This window comes from Paroedura picta, chromosome 5, assembly GCF_049243985.1.
Source record: "Paroedura picta isolate Pp20150507F chromosome 5, Ppicta_v3.0, whole genome shotgun sequence".
Classification (NCBI taxonomy): Eukaryota; Metazoa; Chordata; class Lepidosauria; order Squamata; family Gekkonidae; genus Paroedura; species Paroedura picta.
The window spans coordinates 128799274-128821933 of NC_135373.1; the positions used below are offsets into that span (position 1 = coordinate 128799274).

The 22660-nt window shown below is 63.4% G+C and overlaps 2 protein-coding genes across 5 annotated transcripts; both read right to left on the reverse strand.

The window, feature by feature from the left end:
- Window positions 1–600: 600 nt before the first annotated feature.
- Window positions 601–22251, reverse strand: PRRT4 (proline rich transmembrane protein 4). Of its 3 annotated transcripts, none has more exons than XM_077340597.1 (5): window positions 21918–22251; window positions 14450–14556; window positions 12320–13055; window positions 10478–10576; window positions 601–2879 (listed from the first exon to the last, which is right to left on the reverse strand). In XM_077340597.1, exons 3-5 carry the CDS (start codon window positions 13029–13031, stop codon window positions 1057–1059), a joined length of 2634 nt encoding a protein of 877 aa, XP_077196712.1. In that variant the 5' UTR covers window positions 13032–13055; window positions 14450–14556; window positions 21918–22251; the 3' UTR covers window positions 601–1056. The 3 variants fall into 3 exon arrangements, with proteins under 3 accessions (XP_077196712.1, XP_077196710.1, XP_077196709.1); XM_077340595.1 differs by having other exon boundaries at window positions 14450–14559; XM_077340594.1 differs by lacking the exon at window positions 14450–14556.
- Window positions 7607–9183, reverse strand: LOC143838764 (adenylate kinase 8-like). Of its 2 annotated transcripts, XM_077340601.1 has the most exons (2): window positions 8305–9183; window positions 7607–8229 (listed from the first exon to the last, which is right to left on the reverse strand). In XM_077340601.1, the coding sequence occupies exons 1-2, from the start codon at window positions 9121–9123 to the stop codon at window positions 7684–7686; spliced, it is 1365 nt and encodes a 454-aa protein (XP_077196716.1). In that variant the 5' UTR covers window positions 9124–9183; the 3' UTR covers window positions 7607–7683. The 2 variants fall into 2 exon arrangements, with proteins under 2 accessions (XP_077196716.1, XP_077196715.1); XM_077340600.1 differs by having other exon boundaries at window positions 7607–9180.
- Window positions 22252–22660: the final 409 nt, after the last annotated feature.

Here is a 22660-nt window from a genome sequence, read left to right on the forward strand (position 1 = left end):
GGAGGGCTCTCTTCTGGTCTGATGACTTGGAACACCAAATGGTCAGTTTTCCTTTGTAGGTTTTGTCTCTCCATGTGCTAGGCAATTGTTTAATGCAGTGGTCACCAACCCCCGGTCCGGGGACCAGGACCGGTCCGTAGATCAGTCGGTACCAGGCCACGGCTCCTCCTCGTCCTCCTCCCCGGCTGCTGCCTTGGAGGCTGCCCTGCCACTCTGCCGCTGGCTCACCTTTGGTGCTCTCCAGTGGCCGCCAAGTGATTCCCACAGCCATGGTTGGGTTCCCCCTCAGCGTGGCACTGGGCAGCTGCAGGGAGTCAGGAGTGCCGATGGGAAAGCAAGTGGAGCAGGGCTCAGGTGGTGGTGGTGGCAACGTCCCTCCCTGGGCCTCAGTAAAATTGTCAGGGGTTGACCCGTTGCCGGTGCTTAAAAGGTTGGGGACCAGTGGTTTACTGTATAGGGCTCATTGACTGGCCCCTCCCCAAAGTCTCAAGGGGTGCCCCAGGGTGAAAAGCAGCGCCATCAAATTGCACCAGACACCGAAACACAGTGCACAGAGGGGCACAGCCGTTCCCTGCAGGAGGAAGGAAGGCACGCCCATACGTAAAATCCTCTTTATTGATAAGTTAAGGGATAAAACTCTGCGCCCGCCTTGCCCCCGGCTGGGCTGGGCTGGGCTGGGGGAGGAGAGGAGGAAACGCTCGCGCACATCCCCCCCCCTTCTTTCCTTCGCGGTTCCTTCCAGGACACGGGACCGGGGCGAGTCCTCGGTTGGGTCATCGACGGGGCCGCAGTCTTGCAGCGGCGGAGAAGTTCAAAAAGGGCGAGCGAGCGGGCGGGACGGGGCTGGATGGGGGGGGGGGAGTGCAGTTATGGGGCCGCTTGTGGTCTCCCTTCCCCCGCACAGGACAGGGGGTCGCGACAGCCACTCTGCGGGGAGCCGAGTCCTTGCTTCGTCGCGGTGACGTGGCCTCTGGGGCCGGGCAGGACAGAGCGGTCTCAGCGGCGCCCCCGATCCTGTGGGGCAGCTGAGCTGCAGGGCTCCCGCGCCGAGCCCCGCTACAAGTCGATGGTGTCGCTGCAGACGCTGAGCGCGTCGATCTGCCGGCACACGTCCAGGAACTCCTCCTGCAGGAGGGCCGCCTCCGCCCCGCCGCCGCCGCCGCCGCGCTGCCGCCCCACCGAGGCCAGGGACTCCTGCGAGGCAGGGGGCAGCGCCCAGAACTGCCGACCCGGCGGCGGCGGGGAGCGGGCCTCAGGGCGCGCGGAGGCGGTGCTGCCGGCCGGGCGGAGGCCGTCGGGGGAGCCGGCGGCGGCGGCTGCTGCGCTGCCCCTCCAGCGCTCCGGCGAGGAGGCACTGCCGGCCGGGCTGGGGGCGTCGGGGGAGGCGGCGGCGGCGGCGCTGCCCCTCCGGCGTTCCGGCGAGGAGGTGGCGGCCGCGGCGTGCGGGGAGGGCTCGGCCGCCACCAGCTCCACGCAGGAGGCGGTGCGGAAGAGGTGGCTGTCGGAGGACGGCGCCCGGGCCAGGCGCAGCGAGAGGGTGCTGGCGGCGGAGAAGGACCCGGCCCGGCCGCTCCCTGAGAGGAGGCCTTCGCTGCACAGCGCCTCGTCGATGCTGCGCCGCAGGTCGATGGGGGAGGGCGGGCGAAAGTCGGCCGTGGGGTCGGCCGCCGCGTCGCCGCCCTCCAGGGAGAGGCTGAGTAGGGACGGGGCGCCGTCGGGCGGCAGGGCGCAGAGCGGCAGGTAGTCGGCCGGCCCGCGGGCCTCGCCCAGCGCCAGCTTCTCGGGCTGCGCCAGCGCCCACGGGAAGTGGCGGGGCAGGCTCTGCGCCTTGGCGGCCACGCGCTCAGCCGAGAGGCAGGCGCCGCAGCAGCCGCAGCAGGGCGCCGAGGGCGCGGCGCCGAGGGCGCAGAGGCTCAGGGCGGCCAGGGGCAGCCCCACGGCCGCCTCGCAGAGCCGCGCGGCCAGCTGCAGCGCCCACCAGGGCCAGGGCCCGAGGAGCTCGGCGCGCACGCCGTAGCCCAGGGCGTGCAGGAGGCCGTAGGCGTGCAGCGCGGCGCTCAGCAGGCCGCCCAGGGCGGCGGGCAGGGCGGCGGCGCGGCGGCAGCAGCGGGGGGCGGCCGGGGGCCCCGGGCAGGCGGTGTCCTTGGGGGCGGCGGCGGCGGGCCGGGCCAGGCAGCAGGCGGCCAGCAGGGCGGCGGAGAGCGGGGCGGCCAGCAGGGCGAAGAGGCCCCGCGCCGCCAGCAGCAGGAAGGGCGCCTGCGGCAGGCGGTCAGCGGCCAGGACGGCGCCCGCGGCCGCCGCGAAGTGCAGGCCGAGCAGGGGGAGCAGCCAGGCGGCCGTGTGGCGCGGGGCCGGGCCGCGGCGGGCCAGCAGCAGCAGGCAGGCGAGGGCCAGCGCGGCCGTCATGCAAGGCAGCGGCAGCTCGTGCAGGAGCCGCGCGGCCAGGGGCGGCCAGGGCCCCGTGGGCCCGCAGGCCTCGCCCAGCAGCACCAGCAGCAGCAGGGCCCGCGCCGCGCCGGCCCCGGCCAGCAGCAGCTGCATGGGCGCCAGGAGGCGTCCGCCGGGCGGGCAGCGGCAAGGCAGGAGGGCCAGGCCCAGCAGGGCGAGGAGGGCCTGCAGGGCGAAGAGCGCGCCGGCTCCGTAGACGTGCGCCTCCCAGGCCGGGCCCCAGGCCGCCCGCGCGCGGCCCCAGTCCGACGGCAGCGGCACGGGCAGGGCCAGGCCGGGCGCCAGCAGCGAGGCGAGCGCGGGGGCGCCGGGCGTCGGCAGGAGCAGCAGGGGCGAGCCGCAGTCCTCGGGACGGTCGGGCGGGCAGCCGGGCAGGGCGACGAAGGCACCGCCGCTCCCGGGCGAGGCGGCCGGGCTGCTGGACTCCGGGCCTGCAGGGGGACAGGTGGGGAGGGGAGGGGAGGGGAACTTGCGTTAGTCGCCGGGCCGCCAGCGTTTCTAAGAAAACGTTGCGACACGCCCCGTTTGCCTCCTCCTGGTCTGTGGCTTAGAACAGTGGCCGCTTCGTGCCTGGCCCCCCCCCCCGCCCCCCCCTCCGGTTTCAGAGGCGCCAGGCCCACGGGAAAGGGCGAGCAGTGGCGCCGGTGCATTCAGGGCAAGGTAACCAGATTTTAACGTTGGTAAAGCAGGACACCATTGACCGGGGGGGGGGGGTATATTGATTAAAAATTTGGTCTATATGGAGCAACAAATATTTTCATAGAATGCACAAATAGAAATTAAAAATATATATATGACATTTCAACATACAATTAGCCAGGTGCCCCCAGACGTCCCTCCAAAAGTGGGACATTCTGGTCACCTTAATTCAGGATGTGCCTCCAGATCACTCGGGGCAGGTAGGAGTCAAAGTGCCTCAAGATAGAGCGCTTAAAGCCGAGAGAAACGTCTTAATACATCACTGTTAAATGGATTACAGACTCCGCAGTGGCAATCATTGAAGTTTTGATTGCCCAGAAATTATATGATTTATCCACCAAACAAGAGTGGCTGTGAGACTTATCAGTCTGGCCTGCTGGTTTCATTTTTCTCTTATCTGCAACATTGGGAAATCAACGGTGCAGTCCCCTTTCATGGAATTCACCCCATTCTTCGGCTGGCAAGGGAGGGTGGGGAGGGGGAGAGTGGGCAGGCAGGCTGCACAAGCTGCCGTCAGGGGGTCAGGATTGTCTGCCCAGAGTCTCAGGCATCTCCTCTTGCCTTGGGGAGGGGGGGGGGTTGAGCCAGGGGCCTCAGAGTTCCTTTCCCTGCCTTAGCCCCTCCCTGTGAAGCCAGAAAACAGATCTCCTCCCTCTGCCCCAGGTGGCCCAGGCAGCCTGGGCCCAGAGCCCCTGGATCCCTGATGTCTGCAGCAGCCATGGGGAGGGATTAGCTCCACTGGGCTGCAGGCCCTTCTCCTCAAAGCCTGTTTGCCTCTGCCTGGTTTGAGATTATCCTGCCCCCCCCCCGCCCCATGCTATGCTCAAAGGGAGCTTTGACACTCCAGTGCTCATGCCGCAAAAGCCTGCTTGGTTTCTAGGGTGCTCCTGGACTCATGGGATAGAGTCCTATCAGGGGAAGGGGCCATCCAGGCCTTGTAGCCCCACCCCTGGCTCAGCACAGGATCAGCCTCAAGCATCTGTCCAGCCACTGCTGAAGACGGCCAGTGAGGGGGAGCTCCCCACCTCCTTAGGCAGCCCCTTCCCCTGCGGAACTAGACTCCTAGAATCCTAGAGTGGGAAGGGGCCACACAGGCCATCTAGTCCCACCCCCTGCTCAATGCAGGATCAGCCTCAAGCACCCAGGAGATCTGTCCAGCCGCTGCTTGAAGACGGCCAGTGAGGGGGAGCTCCCCACCTCCTGAGGCAGCCCCTTCCGCTGCTGAACTAGACTCCTAGAATCCTAGAGTGGGAAGGGTCCATGCAGGCCATCTAGTCCCACCCCCTGCTCAGGGCAGGACCAGCCTCCAGCATCCAGGAGAAGGATCTGTCCAGCCGCTGCTTGAAGACGGCCAGTGAGGGGGAGCTCCCCACCTCCTGAGGCAGCCCCTTCCGCTGCTGAACTAGACTCCTAGAATCCCAGAGTGGGAAGGGGCCATGCAGGCCATGTAGTCCCACCCCCTGCTCAGTGCAGGATCAGCCTCAAGCATCCAGGAGGAGGATCTGTCCAGCCGCTGCTTGAAGACGGCCAGTGAGGGGGAGCTCCCCACCCCCTTAGGCAGCCCCTTCCACTGCTGAACTAGACTCCTAGAATCCTAGAGTGGGAAGGGGCCATGCAGGCCATGTAGTCCCACCCCCTGCTCAGTGCAGGATCAGCCTCAAGCATCCAGGAGGAGGATCTGTCCAGCCGCTGCTTGAAGACGGCCAGTGAGGGGGAGCTCCCCACCCCCTTAGGCAGCCCCTTCCACTGCTGAACTAGACTCCTAGAATCCTAGAGTGGGAAGGGGCCATGCAGGCCATGTAGTCCCACCCCCTGCTCAGTGCAGGATCAGCCTCAAGCATCCAGGAGAAGGATCTGTCCAGCCGCTGCTTGAAGACGGCCAGTGAGGGGGAGCCCCCACCTCCTGAGGCAGCCCCTTCTGCTGCTGAACTAGACTCCTAGAATCCTAGAGTGGGAAGGGGCCACACAGGCCATCCAGTCCCACCCCCTGCTCAATGCAGGGTCAGCCTCAAGCATCCAGGAGAAGGATCTGTCCAGCCACTGCTTGAAGACGGCCAGTGAGGGGGAGCTCTCCACCTCCTGAGGCAGCCCCTTCCACTGCTGAACTAGACTCCTAGAATCCCAGAGTGGGAAGGGGCCATAGAGGCCATCTATTCCCACCCCCTGCTCAGTGCAGGATCAGCCTCAAGCATCCAGGAGCAGGATCTGTCCATCTGCTGCTTGAAGACGGCCAGTGAGGGGGAGCTCCCCACCTCCTTAGACAGCCCCTTCCACTGCTGAACCACTCTGACCTTGAGAATATTTTTTCCTGATCTCTAGCCAGTAGCATAAATTCATGTAGTTTAAATTGAGCTGCTTTGGGTTGATGTTTCTGAAAGGTACAGAACTGTTGGTGAGGGGAGGGCTTTGGGGCTGGGGTTGCCAGCTTTGTGGTGTGCAGGTTTGGCAGAAGACCATGACCTGTGGGCCGAACCTGCCTTCCCCTCCCCCAGCAGCTGCAGGGCTGTCTGTGCGTGTGGAGGGAGGGGTGGGTGGGTGGGTGGGAGGGAGGGTGTCTTGTCCTTCAGCCTGGCAAGCTGGAGAAATCAATTCTGCTCCAGGGTCAGGACTGTTTCAGTCTGGTAATTAAATAGTACTGGGGGGGGGAGGGGGTGCTGTGGCAAAAAGCCCCCCTCCCTCCGTGTGAAGTCAACCCAGTGATGTCGCATGGGCTGCCCTAGAGAGGGCGGAGGGTTGTTGTTGTTTGTTTGTGCCCTGGCGCTCGCAGCCAGGGTCTCCCTGGGAGATGGCTGGGCGTCTTGTTGGATGCCCCTGGCAGCAGAGCGTTTGGGACACGGACGGCCTCCTCCTTCGTCCGGGGAGCTCAAGGCGTGCCGATCTGGCAGGTGCCTGGCAGACACCCCTCATTTTGCAAGGAGGCGGAGGCGGGGGAGGAGGAGGAGGGATGCTCAAGCTGTTGCCAGGGCAACTGAACTGATGCTCCTTCCTCATTCTCTCCTGCCCCGTCTCTTATGGGCTTCCTCCCCAACCACACTCAAGGCAGCAAGAGCTGTTAGAACAGAAGAGCAGCCAGGCTGGATCAGGCCAGTGAACAATCTGGCCCAACCCGCTGTGTCACACTGGGTCCCAACCCCAGGTTCCCCCAGGGGGTCTCCAAGCAGGGCCAGACTGCCAGAAGCCCCCCCTCCCGCACCAAGAAGGCAGAGCACCCCTGCCCCAGAGAACTCCATGGATGAAATGGCACTTAACATTTGTCTTGAAAAGGCCCAGCCTGCTGCGGGAGGGAGGGAGGGAGGGAGGCCAACCGTGGAGGGCAATAGCGGGGAAGGGGGAGGGGCCCCCCAAAGCTGGGGCAGCTGCAGAACAGTGCTGTCCATCAGGGCCCCCCCCCCCGGCCTCCCCTTGAAGGAGGGTGGTCCCTGGCCAGATGCCCTAACATAGCTGCCTTTGGAAGCCACCAGAGAAAGAAAATCCCTCCCCTCCCCCCCCCCGCTCTCCCACACTGGGGGCCTCAAGGAGCCAGCTTGGGGGGGGGTCTCCTGGAATTCCACCAGATGCCCGGGCAGCAGAGATCAGTTTCTGTGGGGGAGTCGGCTGCCCTGGCGGGTGGCCTCTGGGACATCACCCGCTGCGGAGACCCTCTCCCTCTCCTCCCTCGGGCCTACCCTTGGGTCTCCCGTGATTTTGCAAACCCCCACCCTTTCTGGGCAGCCCGCCTGGAGCACCTCTGGCTCAGCCTCTGTACTGTCAGATGACCAGCAAGGCAGGGGGCCACGATCCCCTCCAGCGCAGACAAGAAAGGGGAGGAGACTCCAGGCCTGCCCCAGCAGAGCTGCACCGAAGGGGCCATGTGTTTTCGCTGCCTTTTGGGGCGCCAGGGGAGGGGGCAGGCCCTCTGGGCTGTGCGAGCCCTTTGGGGGCGGGTTGAGAGCCCCCCAGCTTCTAGTGCTGGTGGGAAGGATGGGAGGGGGCCTGGCCCTCCACTGAGGCAAGGTCACCGGAGCGTCCGAGAGGCCACGTTGCATCAGGCCAGCAGCCCGTCCAGCCCTGGAACAAGTGCCCTGGAACAAGTGCCCGTCCAGCCCTGGAACAAGCAGGCAGTGAGGGGGTGCCGGTGGGCTGCAGGGGCCAACGGCCTGGAGACAAAACAGCCCTGCCCTGCAGCGGAAGCTGAATGGAAGGGGACGTGCCAGGAGACATCAGTCACCCTCACGCCAGGGGAAGCTTCAGAGCTCCCTGCAAAGGGCCGGGCATTCCCCACCCCCACCGCTGCCTCTGAGAACGTGCAGAGCTAAACTGAGCAACTACAGCCAGTCCCCGGCCTTGGGACCTGTGGGGGAGGGGAGCCCCTCCATGGGGAGCAGGGGTCCCTGGTTGACGAAGGGGGCGGCGGCAACAGACCATGCTGGGAAGCCCAACTTTTTATTCCCTAAATAAACTCCCACGTTTTCTTCTTCTCTGGGTGCCCCCACCCCTTGCCCCGCCCCGTCCTTGGAGTGCGGATCAGGACCACCACCTGCCAGCCCCCTCCGGGGCTCAGGGGCCGCGGGCAGGCAGGGACTTGACCAGGGAGCTCTCGATGTGCTCAAAGATGGTGTAGGGGTCCTGGTCGGCGTTGACGGGGATGCCGTCCTCGTAGAACTCCTCCAGCTCCCTCACTTGCTGGTGGTAGAGGTCGGCCTTCACCTCGACCCGCTCGGGCCGGTCCTTGGGGTTCCGGCGCAGGCGCTGGTTCACCTCGGGGTCAGCGGGCGGCTTGAAGAGGCTGTGGTGCCTCTCCCCAGAGACCGGGTCGGTGGCCCACTGGCAGAGGCGCTGCAGGGCCACCTCCGTCGGCAAGCTGAGGAAGAAGACCCGGTTGGGCTCGAAGCCGGTGTGCTTCATGAGGGCGGCTTGGTCGATGTCGCGGGGGTAGCCGTGGAGCACCCAGCCGCGGCTCAGGCAGTCCTGCCGGCCCAGGCGGTCCTTCAGCACCCGCAGGATGATGCTGTCGCTCACGGGGTAGCCGCTCTCAAAGAAGGGCGCAATGAGCTCGCCCACGGGGGTGCGGCCGGCCACCTGCTCCCGCAGCAGGTCCCCCAGGCAGAGGCTCACCAGCCCGTACTTCTGGGCCAGCAGGGCCGCCTGCAGCCGCTTGCCGCTGCCCGGGGGGCCCAGGAGGATGACGCGGGGCAGGAAGGGCGCCTTGGAGGGCGGGCGGCTCTGCACAAAGCTCAGGGCCTGGGCGAAGACGTCCACGCAGGGCTGGTCGGCATCGATGGCCTTGTGGCTCTTGGCATAGGCCTGGAGGAGGCCGGGCAGGTGGCGGTGGCTCTCCAGCAGGCGGCTGGCGGTGGCTGGCTCCGAGATGCCCTCCGGGGCCACCAGGCGCCTCTGCACCATGAAGTCGATGGGCCAGTCGAAGGTGGCGTGGTAGACCTCGTGCGTGAAGGGGTCCAGCAGCTTGCCGAGGTTCCGCTCCACCAGGACGGTGTCGGGCGCATAGAGCATGATGACGTGGCGTGGGGCGATGCCCCTTCCCTGCAGCAGCAGGGCCTGGTCCCTGGTCTCCGGGAAGCCGTCCAGCACCCAGCCCATGTCCACGCAGTCGTCGGCAGACAAGCGCTCCTCCAGGAGGGAGGCCCACAGCTCATCCGAAAGGGGCTCCTGCTGGGCCAGGCAGGCCAGGACCTCCCGGGACTTCTTCAGCTTCCGGTCGTGCATGAGGTCCTGCGGGCAAAGGTAGGTTGCACTGAGGTGCTTGCAGAGCCAGCGGGAGATGGTGGTCTTGCCGGAGGCGGGCGGCCCCAGCATGAAGACCCGGGGAACCTCGTCGCTGTCCTTCTGCAGGTGCCCAATCAGGAAATCCACGGGGTCCTGGGGGCGGTAGATGAGCAGCGCTTCCATGAGGGCCTGCATGAGCTCGAAGATGCGGTGCCTCTCCGCGTAGAGGGCCATTTCTGGAGGGATCTGGTGCGGAGCGCTGGTGACATCCATCTTGGCCGGCCTGAGTCCGATTCTGAAACTCAACGCGCATTCCGCGGTTCCTCAGCAGCACTTGGTGACATCACAGTCCTCGGAAGCAGCACGTGGAATGGACGTGCCCTTGGCATCACCCCCCCCCCCCGGTCCTGGAACCGTCGGCCCTCCAGGAAAACAAAGGAGCGGACTCTGCTCTTATCCACTGAATAACACAGCTCTCCACCAAGCGGGCTCCCCCCCCCCAAGTCCCAGCTGAGGGGCTGGTCACGACCAGGAAAGCCCCTCACGGCTTGGGAGCCCCAGATCTGAGGGTGCGGGTCCCTCACTGTGCCCCTGTGGTTATTCTGCCACAGCCGGCCAATGGGCCCCCTGGTGAGGGGGAGGGCTGATCCTGCACTGAGCAGGGGGTGGGACTAGGAGGCCGGTTTGGCCCCTTCCCACTCCATGGCTCTGGGGAGCGGGAAAAGGGATCTGGGGTTTGCCCATTGGCTTTGAGCTGGGGAGGCTGCCTGGAAGACACGGCCACAGGAGCCACCTTATAATGAATTGGGCCTGTTGTTGTCACCTTATAATGAATCGGGGCCCCATCGGGGCTGTTCTTGTCCATTCAGATGGGCTCTCCAGCAGCTCTCCAGGGTCTCAGGCAGAGGTCTTTCCCATCCCCCCCCCCTGCCCGGTTTAACTGGAGAAGCCGCGGATTGACCCTGGGCCCTTGCACATGAGCAGTAGCGGCTCTGACACTGAGCCAGAGTCCCGCCACAGGTTTGGTTCCCAATCTCTCTCTGCTGACCATTCCCACCGGGATGTTAGGACACCTGGCTTGCCATTTAAACTACAAGTACAACGATATAGACTGGATATCAGGAAAAAAATGTTCACAGTCAGAGTAGTTCAGCAGTGGAATAGGCTGCCTAAGGAGGTGGTGAGCTCCCCCTCACTGGCAGTCTTCAAGCAAAGGCTGGATACACACTTTTCTTGGATGCTTTAGGATGCTTAGGGCTGATCCTGCGTTGAGCAGGGGGTTGGACTAGATGGCCTGTAGGCCCCTTCCCACTCTGTGATTCTGTGATTCCTTTCTGGACCCTCGGCATAAACGGTGGCCCTTCCACAAATAGGCCAAAAGGGCAGGGGCCTGGAAAGCAGACCCTGCCCCATACACAAGCAGCCTGCACACCCTCCTGGCCAGCCCAGTCCGGCCACATTCCTGGCTGCTGCCCGACCCACTCAGGCAGATCCTCCGAGAGATGCCTGCTCCCCTGGCCTCCCCCCACCCCGCCTGGGGCTCCGCTGCTTCCTTCCCTCCTGCTGCTGCACCGGACAGGCACGATCCTTCCCCCAGCACCCCGAAGGAGCTGCTCCTGCCGCTCACCTGGCTCCAAGGCACCCTTGGGGGGCTCCCAGGTGCTCTCAGTGGCATTCCAGTCCGGTGCCTCCCGGGTCACTGGAGGAATCCTGGATCCAAGGAGGTCTGGGAAGAGAATGGGGGGAGGAAAGGAATCTGTGGGAGGCAGAGCCCTGGGCAGGCGGGAAACACCCCCCCCCCCGGTGTCCGTCCTCAGGGACCCCAAAGCACAAGGCCCCTCCCTTGCCCACGCAGCTCTCGTTCTGCCTCTCGCCAGGGGTAAAGGTGGCCCAGAAGGCCCCGTGGCAGAGCCAGCCCCCTTGGAAAGCGAGAGGGGCACACCGAACACTCCCAGCCATGGCCCCCCCCCGCACTCCGTCTCATGACTTCGTCCTGCGGTGGCCTCACTAACCTCCCCCCCCCATCCAGAGAGCGAGGCCCCAGTTAATAGCTGGCGCTTCTCACCCCTTGCCCAGCTTGGCTGCCCCAGCTGCCCGAGGGACGCTGGCTGAGTGGCGTGGCATGGGGCAGAGAGCCCTCCCTGGGCCCCACTGAGCTGGAGGCCTTCTGGCCAGCCTGCAGTCCCCATTCCTGGACAAGGTGCTGGAGGGGGTCGCGGCTTCTCCACCGCGGGGTCCTGGAAGAGGCTGCTCCGGGTTCAGGTGGGGCCTGGGGTGGAGCCTGCACCGGGTGCCGGGGCTCCACACTGGGACCGAGGGTCGCTGTCTGACCACCGTCTGAGCCTCACCTGAGGTGGTCGGTGGTGGGATTCCTGCCCTGCTCATCTAACTCCTAACTCCTAGTCCTACTGCAGTGCACTCTTTGTGGGGCTACCCTTGAAGAATGTTCAGAAAGTGCAGCTCGTGCAAAATGCTGGGGCTAGACTGCTGGTCAGGACCAGCTAACAGGAGCATGTGATTACAGTGGTGACCAATCTGCACCCCAGCCCAATTCAAGGTGGCATTTTTGTGCTTTGAAGCCCTACAGGTTGGAGTCTCCGGAGGACTCTTCTCCCACCCGCTCTGGCCTGGGAATTAAGGCCACAAGACTGTTCCACCAATCAAAGCAGCGACACCAGAGAGGGCCCAGCATTATTTTGGGGCTGCCTCTCTGCTGCTCTGCAGGATCCCGCTGATCTCGGTTTTATTCAGGGCAGCATTTGCCTGGCTCAGTTCTTATCTGTTGGCAGCCTAGGTGGAGTTTAGAAATCTAAACTGTGGCCCTTAATGTGCTTCTGTGATGGGGGTTTGAGTCATATTGCTTCTACACTAGTTTGGTGTCGTGGTTAGGAGTGAGGACTTCTAATCTGGCATGCCAGGTTCGATTCTGCCAACCCCCACATGCAGCCAGCTGGGCTCCCCACGGCACTGATAAAACTATTCTGACCAGGCAGTAATATCAGGGCTCTCTCAGCCTCACCCACCCCACAGGGTGTCTGTTGTGGGGAGAGAAAAGAGAAGGTGACTGTAAGCCCCTTTGAGCTTCTGGTAGAGAAAAGCAGCATATAAGAACCAACTCCTCCTCCTCCTCCTCTCCTCCTCCTCCTCCTCCTCCTCCTCTTCCACTTCCTCTTCTTGCATGTTTTGGATCACCGTTCTGCCATGAGCCACCTTGAGTTCTGCAGAGGAGGCTGGAGCATGCCTCAAGTCAAGGAAAAGGCCTGCGGGCCTCGTCTGAGTTCTGCCTGCAGCAGCAGGGGCTCCTGCCCCCCCCCCTGCATGGGTTAGCAGCCATCCCTTGTTTGGCAGGAGGGAGGCCATGATTCTGGGTCCCCTCCTGGATTTCTCCCTAGGGCCAGGCATTCACAAAGAGCCCCCCTGCTTGAAGGTCAGCCCCCCGCAAGTCCTCTGCCCGGGCAGATCTCCTTACCAGGAGCCTCTCGCAGTTTGCCGGCCAACTCAGCGATTCCAACCCGGAGGCCCGGCAGGAGAGGGAGGGGCCGGCCTGGGCCGCTGCCGTTGGGTGCCAGTCCGACTTCCTTGCCCATGCCAGCCGTCAGGTCAATGTCGATCTTGAACTCCAACTCTCTGCTGTCCTCCCCTGCGACGGCGGGCACAGCCAGCCCCTTCCTGATGAGCCTGGGCCAGAGTGTCAAGGGGGGCTGGGCTGTGGGGCTGGAGGCCAGGAGGTGGGGCTCAGCAGGCCCTGGAGAGCCCTCCCAAGTCCATCCCCCTGGGCCAGAAGGAAGCTCTTCTGCCAGGCCGGGGCCCAACCAGCCAGACCCGCCCAGGGCTTCTGCCCAGAGGCGACTGCCCGGCGCCTGGGAGTGGGCAGGGGGCAATCCGGGGTCTGCGGTGGCCCCCCTCGGCCCCTCGCCCACCGGGCCCTTCCCCTGACTCCGCACCTTGATCTTAAAATTCAGCCCCAGGTTGAGGGACAGGGCTGGGGCTTCACTGCGGGGGGAGAGTGTCATGGGGGTCACCGGCAGGGCTGGGGAGGGGCTGCTGAGGCTCTGGGGCTCAGGACTGGAGCCATTGTCGGAGGGAGCTGGGAGGCGGAGCGCAGCGAGGGGCGTCCTGGAGCTCAGGGAGGGCAGGCCCACGAGGACGAAGAAAACCCACATTGGTCCCTCTTTCCACATCCGGCAGCCACAGTCGGGAAGCACCTGGGGAGGGGAAGGAAGAGGGTCAGGGGAGGCTGCCATTCAGCCTGACCCCTGCCAATCACAGGTTAAGTAGCCATTCATTCATTCATTCATTCATTCATTCAGTTTAGATACCGCCCCTCACCGTGATGTCTCACATAGAAACGGTGGGAACATTTGCAACAATATGAATATGAATTTAAAACATTTGCAACAATATGAATTTTTAAAACTTTAGTTTTATAGTTTTCCCCCTGGCGGAGGGGAGGGGGCGGGGGCTGCACCGGCCCGCAGGGGTGTCCCCGGTTCTTGGCGCCTTCATTCTGAGTGGCTCAAACTGGCCTTCAAGGCCATTCCCTGACCCCAGGGGGGAGGGGCCTGTCGCTCAGGAGGAAACACTCTGCACATGGACAGAACTGCCTTCGTCTTGCAGGGAGGAAGCCAGACATTCTGAGGGGCCTCCGTGACCGAAATCCATCTGCCTGTGACCATCTGCTCCAGAAAGAAACATCTCACAGTCTCCCTCTCCCCCCCCCCGCACCCAACACCCCCCCCCCTGGCCACTATTAAATGCTCTTTGCACACTAGCTTAGAAGCACTGACAGGATGGCGGCAGCTCAGACTCCCCCCCCCCCCAGTCCAGAGCCACAGGCCTCCCTCGTCCCAGTTGCTGGGAGCACAGCATGTGGGGGTGGGCGTGGGGTGGGGAGGGGGTGGCAGCCGTCCTGCTGGGGCTGGGGGCTTCCTGGAGGCAGCTGGTTGGCTGCTGGCTGAGCCCCCTGCAGGCTGGTGTCCTCGGGAGGTGCCTGTGCAGGGCCAGCTGCAGACACCTCTGCACTAGAATAGGCCCATGGACGGGGGCGGGGGGGGGGTTGGGATGCTCACGGTGCTTCTGCACGCTGCGGTGAGGTGGCTGCAGGGGAGGGCATGCTGCCCCATGCATTCCAAAGGGACCCTTCCCAGCAACACAGGAGCAAGAGGCTGCTGGAGGGGGAGGAGGAGGAAAAGGAGGACTCCTGGCCTCCTGAACACGGGGGGGTGGGGGGGGCAGGGGGCAGTGGCAGCCAAAAGGAGCACCATGGGAATGGAATCTGGCATTTGCAGAAGCCTTTTGAGCATCTCAAGGGCACATCAGGCATGCTCTCAGCAGCAATGTTTGTGCAAGCAAAGAGAGGCTGTGGGGCTGGTCTCCAGGGAGATTCGACCCACAGGCGGGCTTCTAGAGCTCAGAGCAACCAGATCACAGCCGCTCTCAGAGGGGTCTGCTTTGCTCTGGGTCTCCCCCCCAGAGGGGTCTGCTTTGCTCTGGGTCCCCCCCCCCATGCACGCACGCCCCCACTGCAAGCGCCCAGTCCAAAGCTTTCCCACCCCCTTTCTGGCACCGCTGGGCCCAGGGAGTCTGCCAAATGCCATACCTATAACACCACTGCTGTGGCAGAATTGCTGTCCCATGGAGTCAGACCAGGTGGGTACATGGAATTGTAATTGGGTCCAGAGCTCTCCCTGCTGGGACCGGAAGCGACTGCTGGCAGAGACATGACATGACCAAGCGTTTATAAAATTGTGCCTAGGGAGAGCTGGGGGTCCCCCCACAAAGCCAGTGGGCACAGAAAGACAGAAGCAAGGATTTCCCTCCTTTGCCAGCTTCCCTTCCCAAGGGGAGGGCAGGTGTGAGGATGAAATGGAGACAACCCACGAATCAGAAGCCCAGCCGGGCTCCTTCCCACCTGCTGCCCTCGGCCTCTTGGCCAGCCGCGAAGCGCCTGGGCTGTGCCAGACCACGGTGGGCATCCAATCAAGACCGTGCGCCTTTTGTGGCAGCTAGACAAATGTCTCCTTGACCAAGAGGGGAGCCACAGAGCCATAGAGTTGGAAGGGCCCACCTGCCTCCGTGCAGGAGCATGCCCAACCCAGGAGGGCAACCAGGCAGCCTCCCACGCTCCCTCCGCAGCACCAGGCATGCACAGAGGCCAGAGGAAGGCACCCCTCCACACACACACACACACACTTCTCTGCCAGGATATCGGGCAAGACCTAGGCACATCCATGCTGGGGCCGTGCTGGGGAGACCCCTTCTGCCTGTACACCCAGGAAGGTGGAATGCGGGGGGGGGGGGCAGATCCTGCTGCCACCGAGGGCCACCAGCCAGCCTTACAAAGCAGTGCTGGGATGGGGTGGGGAACAGCACCTCAGCAGGACAGAGCCTCGTTTCTGGAACGTTGTTGGACACAGCTGCACATCTGACCTCTGAGGCCTGTGAAATTGCCACTCGGCCACAACCCATCCTTTTTAACATCCCCTCCCCCAAGCACCCCATGCAGGAGATTAAGCGGGAGGGAGGGAGGGAGGGAGGGAAGGCGCACTCAGGAACTCCGGGCTGGCCTCTAGCTGCACGTGGAGGGAGCTGGGCCACGGGCTGGCTGGCTGGTTTGGGGAGTCTAAAAATGGGAGCCCACCATTCTGTGACAAAGCTCCAGAGAGATGCCTGCCTGCCTGCCTGCCGTGGCACGACTGGGCCCCCCTCCTCTCCCAAGAAGACCTCCCCAGCAAGGACTCCTCCGTCCTCAGCGCCCAGCCCTCCCCCCTCCCTCCCTCCCTCCCGAAGGAAGGAAGGAAGGAAGAGGGGCCCAGACCTCACCCTGAGCGCTGTCAGAGAGGAGACGCTGTATGATCAATGTGACAGGCAGGGAGAGAGAAGTTGCCAGGTGACGCTTTCTGCTCCAGCCCTCTCATTGCACTAAGTGTGCGGCAGACAACTCCTGCAGCGACTGGGGGGGGGGGCATGCACGGGTTCACGTGGAGTGGTGCCAAGGAGGAATTCACTCACTCGGCTGGGATCAGGTGCGCACCACGGCCTCAGGGACTGGTGGCCTGAGACGATCCGTGCCATCCCGGGCCCTGAAAGCCATGCCATGTGGCAGGGTTGCCTCCCAAGCCTGGCCAGTCTGCCCGGGGCGCCTCCCCACTGCCAAGTTGGGCCCCTGGGACAAAGCAAGGGAGGCTCTGGGCTCTCAGCCCCTGCCCTCTGCCAAGCGGCAGGCTCATTTCTTAACACAAAACACACACATGCCCTTTTTGGGAAGTTGCAGCTCAGCTCACAGCCTTGGGGGCTTCGGCGCAGATGCATGAGCCTCCCACTCCCTCATGTGCACACAATAACAGGGATGACTGTGAAGGAGGATCCTCGCTAATCCTGCTCCTTCATGATGCTCTTGCAACCCACCAGCCTGGCTCCTCTTCCCCTTCCCTCCAGGTCTCAGCCCAGCCCCAGAATCGGCCCTGCTGCTCAGGGGCCCTGCCCAGGGTCCCTTCTGCTGCCGGGCTGGGCCTCGTGCCTCGGGGACGGAGAACGCACTCTCCACCCGGCCTCCCCTTTACGACTCTTTGGTGCACTTACAGAGGTCGCACTTCAAGCTGAGAAACTCTAAGAAAGTTTACAATGAACAAAAATAAAAAGAATATCCAAGAGGGTCTATAGCGGAAAGAAAAGGTGAAAACACTCAAGCCTCTCAAATCCAAACTTTATCATTAAGCAATTTTTAATTAGGATAGGTTAGAAATCCTTAAAGCCTGCCTCTTTCTTGTCCCTTGGTGCACGAGGAGGACTCTTTGGAAAGGTTTAGCCCTTCGTGGATTGAACCTTCCTGCTTAAAGCTGAAAGAGGAGAGCTTTATTCATTTATGTCTGGATTTCCATCCCACCCCTTCTCAAAAAGATCTGTGGCAGGTGCTTTGTGCTGTAAGGATTTTAAAAAACCCTTTTCAGAGTCCGTCCCTCTCTGGGTTCAGCCTGATCTTCCTGCCCAAAAGGAATAAAATCCTATGTCTCTTTTTGGGTTGTCTCTCTCTGCCCCTCTAGCTGTGACATGCCAGCCACGCTCCAGAAAACAGCTGTCCTGGTCCGCAGTAGAACGGCCAGGGCTACTGACCAGAATTCAAGCAGAGGGGTGAAATGGCAAACCTCTCCTCTGACTTCTGCCAGAGCCGTTTGCCCCTGGAAGGGAACAGGGCTCTGGGCTTGATGCCACCCCCTTTTCGGCAACTGCAAACACACAACTGCATCCTGTCCCAGTAGCTAATTTTTAGGACGGAAGAGATTCTCTGCAATAATGATCAGGAACAGACTGGGAAATTCAAAAGGACCAATTAACAGAACCATAGAGTTAGAAGGGGCTATACAGGCCATCTAGTCCTCCCCCCTGTTCAACGCAGGATCAGCCCAAAGCATCCTAAGGGCATGGAATACCTTCCCTACCAGAAAGGTTAAAGAGGCTAGGACCCTTTAGCTTGGAGGGAGAAGGAAGGAAGGACCGCCCCATCTGGGCCACCCTTTCCCCTCCCGTCTCAGCAGTTCCTCAAGCCCCCTGCCCATCTCTGCCCCCACAGGCCTTCCCGTGACAGAAGCTGCATCTCTTCCATGTGCCACTGGAGTACCCCCTCCAGAGAGGAATCAAAGGACAAGATTGCTCCCCACACAGGACCCGGCATGTCGAGGGTCCACCCATCAGAGTAGCTCAGCAGTGGAATAGGCTGCCTAAGGAGGTGGTGAGCTCCCCCTCACTGGCAGTCTTCAAGCAAAGGTTGGAGACACACTTTTCTTGGATGCTTTAGGATGCTTAGGGCTGATCCTGCGTTGAGCAGGGGGTTGGACTAGATGGCCTGTATGGCCCCTTCCAATTCTATGATTCTGTGATTCTATGATTCTATCTTCCTGCCCCTGAGCCTGGTCGCTTCCCCAGACTGGAGGGGCATGGTCTTCAGAGGGGCTGTCCTGCCCAGCACCTGGCCCTTTCTGGCTCTGGCTTGCCCCTCCCACTCCAGCCTGGCTGCCTCCCCCCTGAAAGGCTGGGCTCTGATGTCCAGCGTGATGCTAGGACACTGGCGGAGGGGACCAGGGAACCCCTCCCTCCCTCCCTCCCTCCCTCTGCTCCTGCCAGCCTGTCGGAATCCATGCAGGGGCTGGGGCACCACTCTGCCAGGGCACTCTCTCTCGTCCTGACAAGCTCTCGCCCCCCCCCCCTGTCCTATCTGTGCACTCAGGAGGCCCATCCCAGGCACAGGCGGAGGGGATGTGAAGCGACAGCCCCCAATGCAGCCTGGCATCTCAATACCACTTGCCCCCTGCGGCTGCTGGCAAGCCGACAGCAGGGGAGACAGGGAGGGTGTCTGCTGAGCCAAGGACTGCACCCCTTCACGTGGAAGATTCGACCTGGACACACGCAGGGGCCTGAGACACACACGGCTGCCTCTGTTGCAGCCCCGGCCGTGCTAACCTGGGACCCACGCGTGCCCCCTGGTCCTCACGGAGGGTGCGGGGCAGGCGGGCAGGAGGGCAGAGCAGAAGCCAGCACAAACACACCCTCACCACTGGGGTATCTCTCCAGACAACTGTGCAGCGGAAGCGGCCGTGGGAACTCACAGAATCCTAGAGTGGGGATGGACTCCCTGGGTCAGGAGGTCCAACCTCCTTAATGCACAATGCAGGGCACTCACAACTACCTGCCCACCCATGGTGACCCCAGTTCCATGCCCACGTGATTTGTGCAGCCACTTCCTCCTCCAGACAGCCTCCCTGGAGAGGATCGGGGGATCATGCCATGCAGAGGCTGGGGGGGTGGGGGGTGGGACCTGGCACACTCACTCCCACCACCGCTGTGCACTGGGCTGCCATCTGGCAATTGTGGAGGGACCCCCGGGCTGGCGTCCTTCTCATGAGAACCATCCCTCGTGGGGCCCATGGAGCCTCAGGATGTGCAACTTGCCTGGGTGTGGCGGGGCTGTGAGTCAGAGGGAGGGCTTGCACCCTCAGCTGTCCTGGTCTCACAGCCCCCAGACCACCTGATTCATCAGAAGGCTCAGCCAATGGCTCTTGGGTCAGATAAGACAGGCTGAGCCCCCCCCCCCCCCCCCCCCCCGCATGCAGAGAGGGCTGGCCTGGAGGGCAGAAGGGCTTGCAAAGAGGACCGACCCTTAAGTGACCTCTGAGAGGGAACACCCCTGGGGTGAGTGGCCAGAACACCCCACATCTCCCATCTGCTGGGAGCAGGGCAAAGAGAGACAGGGGCAGATCCTTCCCAGCTGGGCCAGGCTCCGAAGCAGCCCTGAGCGCCTGAAGACCCAAGAAGGATTAATTGGCTGGGATATTCCCACCCGCTGCAATCGCAAGGGGCCACCAGGCTCTTGTGCCCCCCCACCCCCCCAGGGGGCTGCAGACCCATTGGGGGCAGCACCCCTGTTCCAAGGGCGAGGGTTGGGAAAGCCCTGGAGACCGGGGGGGGGGGGTAGACTAAGTAGGGAAAGGTGGGGGAGGGGGAATGCCGAGAGCCCACCCTCCCCATTCTCTGGCCTCTGTAGTCTCTGTAGCCCAGAGATCAGAGAGCTCCAGCATCCTCCTGGAGGATGGCAACTCTGTGGAGGGGGGCTGTTGCCCACCATGTGAACGGGAAGAGACTGTGGCCAAACACTCTCACACACAGGGGAATGAGACCTGGAGCCCCTTACCCAGATTGCTCTCTCTCACACACACACACACACGGGGGGGGGGGGAGCAGCCAGGAGTTCTGCCTGAAAAGGGGGGGGGGGGGCGTGGATGCCGAATTTATTTATTTAATATTTTATTTATTAGTCAGTTTGGAGCCTGCCATTCCCACACAGTGGCTCCTGGAGGGTGACCTGCCTACAATAAAATTGTCGAGGCCAGGCAAACTTCCCTTGGCTGGGGACCTCCAACAGAGTCGCACCTGCAGAGCAAAGAGCCCTGCGGGTGGTCCAAGGAGACAGGTGGTGCCACAGAGAAATGAGTCCCAGATTGCAGGTGGCTTTACAGGTTAGCCCTAGAACCTAGATCAGGGCCACATAGAATCCTAGAGTTGGAAGGGGCCATACAGGCCATCTGGTCCAACCCCCTGCTCAACGCAGGATCAGCCCAAAGCATCCTAAAGCACCCAAGAAAAGTGTGCATCCAACCTTTGCTTGAAGACTGCCAGTGAGGGGGAGCTCACCACCTCCTTAGGCAGCCTATTCCACTGCTGAACTACTCTGACTGTGAAAATTTTTTTCCAAATATCTAGCCTATATAATTGTACTTGTCCTTTCCTCTGCAGCCAATGGGAACAGCATCCTGCCCTCCTCCAAGTGACAACCTTTCAAATACTTAAAGGGGACTGTCATGTCCCCTCTCAGCCTCCTTTTCTCTGGCAGCCAATGCAGCTGCCTCAGCACAGGCTGGATATGGGCCCCCCAAGGACCCTCGCAGTGAGGATCCTGGCAGCCTCGTTCTACACCACTTGCAATTTCTGGGTCGGGGACAAGGGTAGGCCCATGTTGCAGAAGTCAGTCGGGATGACCGTGGCCAAGCATCCCGAGGACCCACAGGGCCTCCCTAGAGTGGGAGTTGCCTGAGGGTGAGTTGCTGAGCTGCACCCCTGCCAGAGTGGGTGGGCACCCTTTCTGTTCCATCACCTTGCTGCCCAGCCACAGGACCTCCTTCGTGGAGGGGTTGAGTTTCAGGCGACTCTGCTCTAGCCCTCCAGCTACGGCTTCCAAACAACTGGCAACAGTATCAAGGGAGGGTGGGAGGGAGTCCGGACGGCTGGGTGTCATCCGCATATTGGTGACAACCCAGCACGTAACTCTGGTCCAGCTGGGCCAGAGGGCGCATGAAGGTGGTAAACAGAGTGGGGGAGAGGACTGTGCCCCGAGGAACCTCACAAGGGGCTTGAGGAGGCTGCGACAACTCTATCCCCACAGCCCCCCACTGTGTCCGGTTCCACAGAATGGAGAGCAGCCATTGCTGGGCTATCCCCTGGATCCTGGCTCCAGCAAGGCAGTGGGCTAACTCCCACCCCACCCCCTCCTCCTGGTGCCTACTTGCCCACCTTCTCCTTGACCTCCTCCCCCCTCCCTCCCTCCGGGACCCAGGAAGATGGGGCGGGGGGGGGGGGAGAAAGAGGCAGCCGAGGCAGGGCCGGCAGAAAGGCTCTCTCTGAGCCGGGGAAGGAGCGCAGCAGACCTGAGAGACCTCCTGTTCTGGGCCCTGGGGCTGGGCGAGGGTCTCCCCTCAGCAAGGCAAGCTCTGTATCATGGGGGAGGCACAGCCCCAGCGCCCCCCACCACCACCACCATGTATCCGGATCTCCACCAGTGCCTGGCGTGTGCCTGCCTTGGACCCTGGGCAGCAGCCCTGCGCCCCGCAGAGAGGAGCCCGGAGCGGGGGAGGGCGGCTCCGGCTCCCGGGCCCGGCTGTTGATGGGAGACTGTGCAGTCGAAGGGCCTGCTGCCTCGGGGCATGTGCAGAGTGTCTTCCCCGCCCCAGGAGTCAGACTGCCCCGGGCAGGAGGCCTCTCCTGCAGGCCAGAAAGGGGGCTTTGGGAAGCCCAGCCGGAAGCACTGGCAGGCCGGGCACCGAGGCAGCTGCCCACCGCCCGCCCGCCCGTTCCAGAAGACCCCCCTCCCACGGGTCATTTTTCTGCTTCTGGACATCCGCTGGCAAAGCAGTGACGCTTCTCCTGGGAGCTGGGGGAAGGCGCCCCCCCCCCGTTCCTTTGCCTTGCCTTGCCTTGCCTTGCCGCCCCCCCCCACCCCCGGGCTGCCGGTCCCCCCTCCCTGTTCCTCTGCTGCTGTTGCTGCGCCAAGCGGCAGGGCTTCCGGCGCAGGCCCCCGCGCCCCTTCCCCAGAGCCGCCCCGCAGGGCGCCGCAAGAGCGAGGAGCCCGCCCCCGAAGTCCAGCTCCCCCGCGCCCCGCAGAACAGCCCCGCGGGCGCACGTGGGCACCGGCAACCCGGGTCGGGGGACTGGGCCAGGGGCCAGGGGCCAGGGGCAGCGCCGGGCCCTCCTCCCGCGCCCGAGGCTGCCTTCCGACGTGCCCCTCTCGTTCGCTCGCTCACCTGGCCCGGCGGCGCTGGCACGGCTGCGGCTCCGGCTGCGGCTGGCTGTGGCCCCGGCTGCGGCTGGCTGTGGCCCGGGCGGCGTTGGCGCTGGCGGCTCCGGCTCCTCCTCCTCCTCCTCCTCCTCTGCTCGGCGGGCGGCCGGAGGGGCGCGCACAGAAGCCCCAATTGCGCGCACGCTCCAGCGGACGGCCGCCGCGCTCGGGCCCGTTAGGGGAAGGGCGCTCCAGCCCGCGGGAGGACAGGCAGGGGCGGCCGCTTCCCGGGGCGGCCCCGACGGCATCGCGGCCCCACGCCCCGCCCCTAAGCGCCAGGCTCTTCCCCCGCCCGGCTGGCAACCCGCCTTGCAGGCAGCCGGCCTCGGGGCGCAACGTCCGGGAGGACCCCGGGAGGGCGGACTGGCCGCAACCCCCCCCCCCCTCCAGGCGGGGGAAGGGAGATAGAGGGACAGAGGGGTGCATGGGCAGAGGGCCAGCGGCTGGGCCGGGCTGCTTCTCCCTTTGCCGCCAAACTAGAACTCGGGGCCTCCTGGATTCAGAGCAGACACATTGGCATGGCGATGGTGTACAACTACCACTGGTCTTGCTCCCCTCCCCTCCACTCACGCACCCTTCTCGTCCCAGCTGCCCAAAGTGCCCCTAAACCCGTGGCCACCCTTGGGGAGACCGCCTGGTGTGGTGGCCTCAGCTGAGGATCATGGCCCTCTCAGAGCTCTCTGGGCCTCCCCTCCCTGCAGGGTGTCT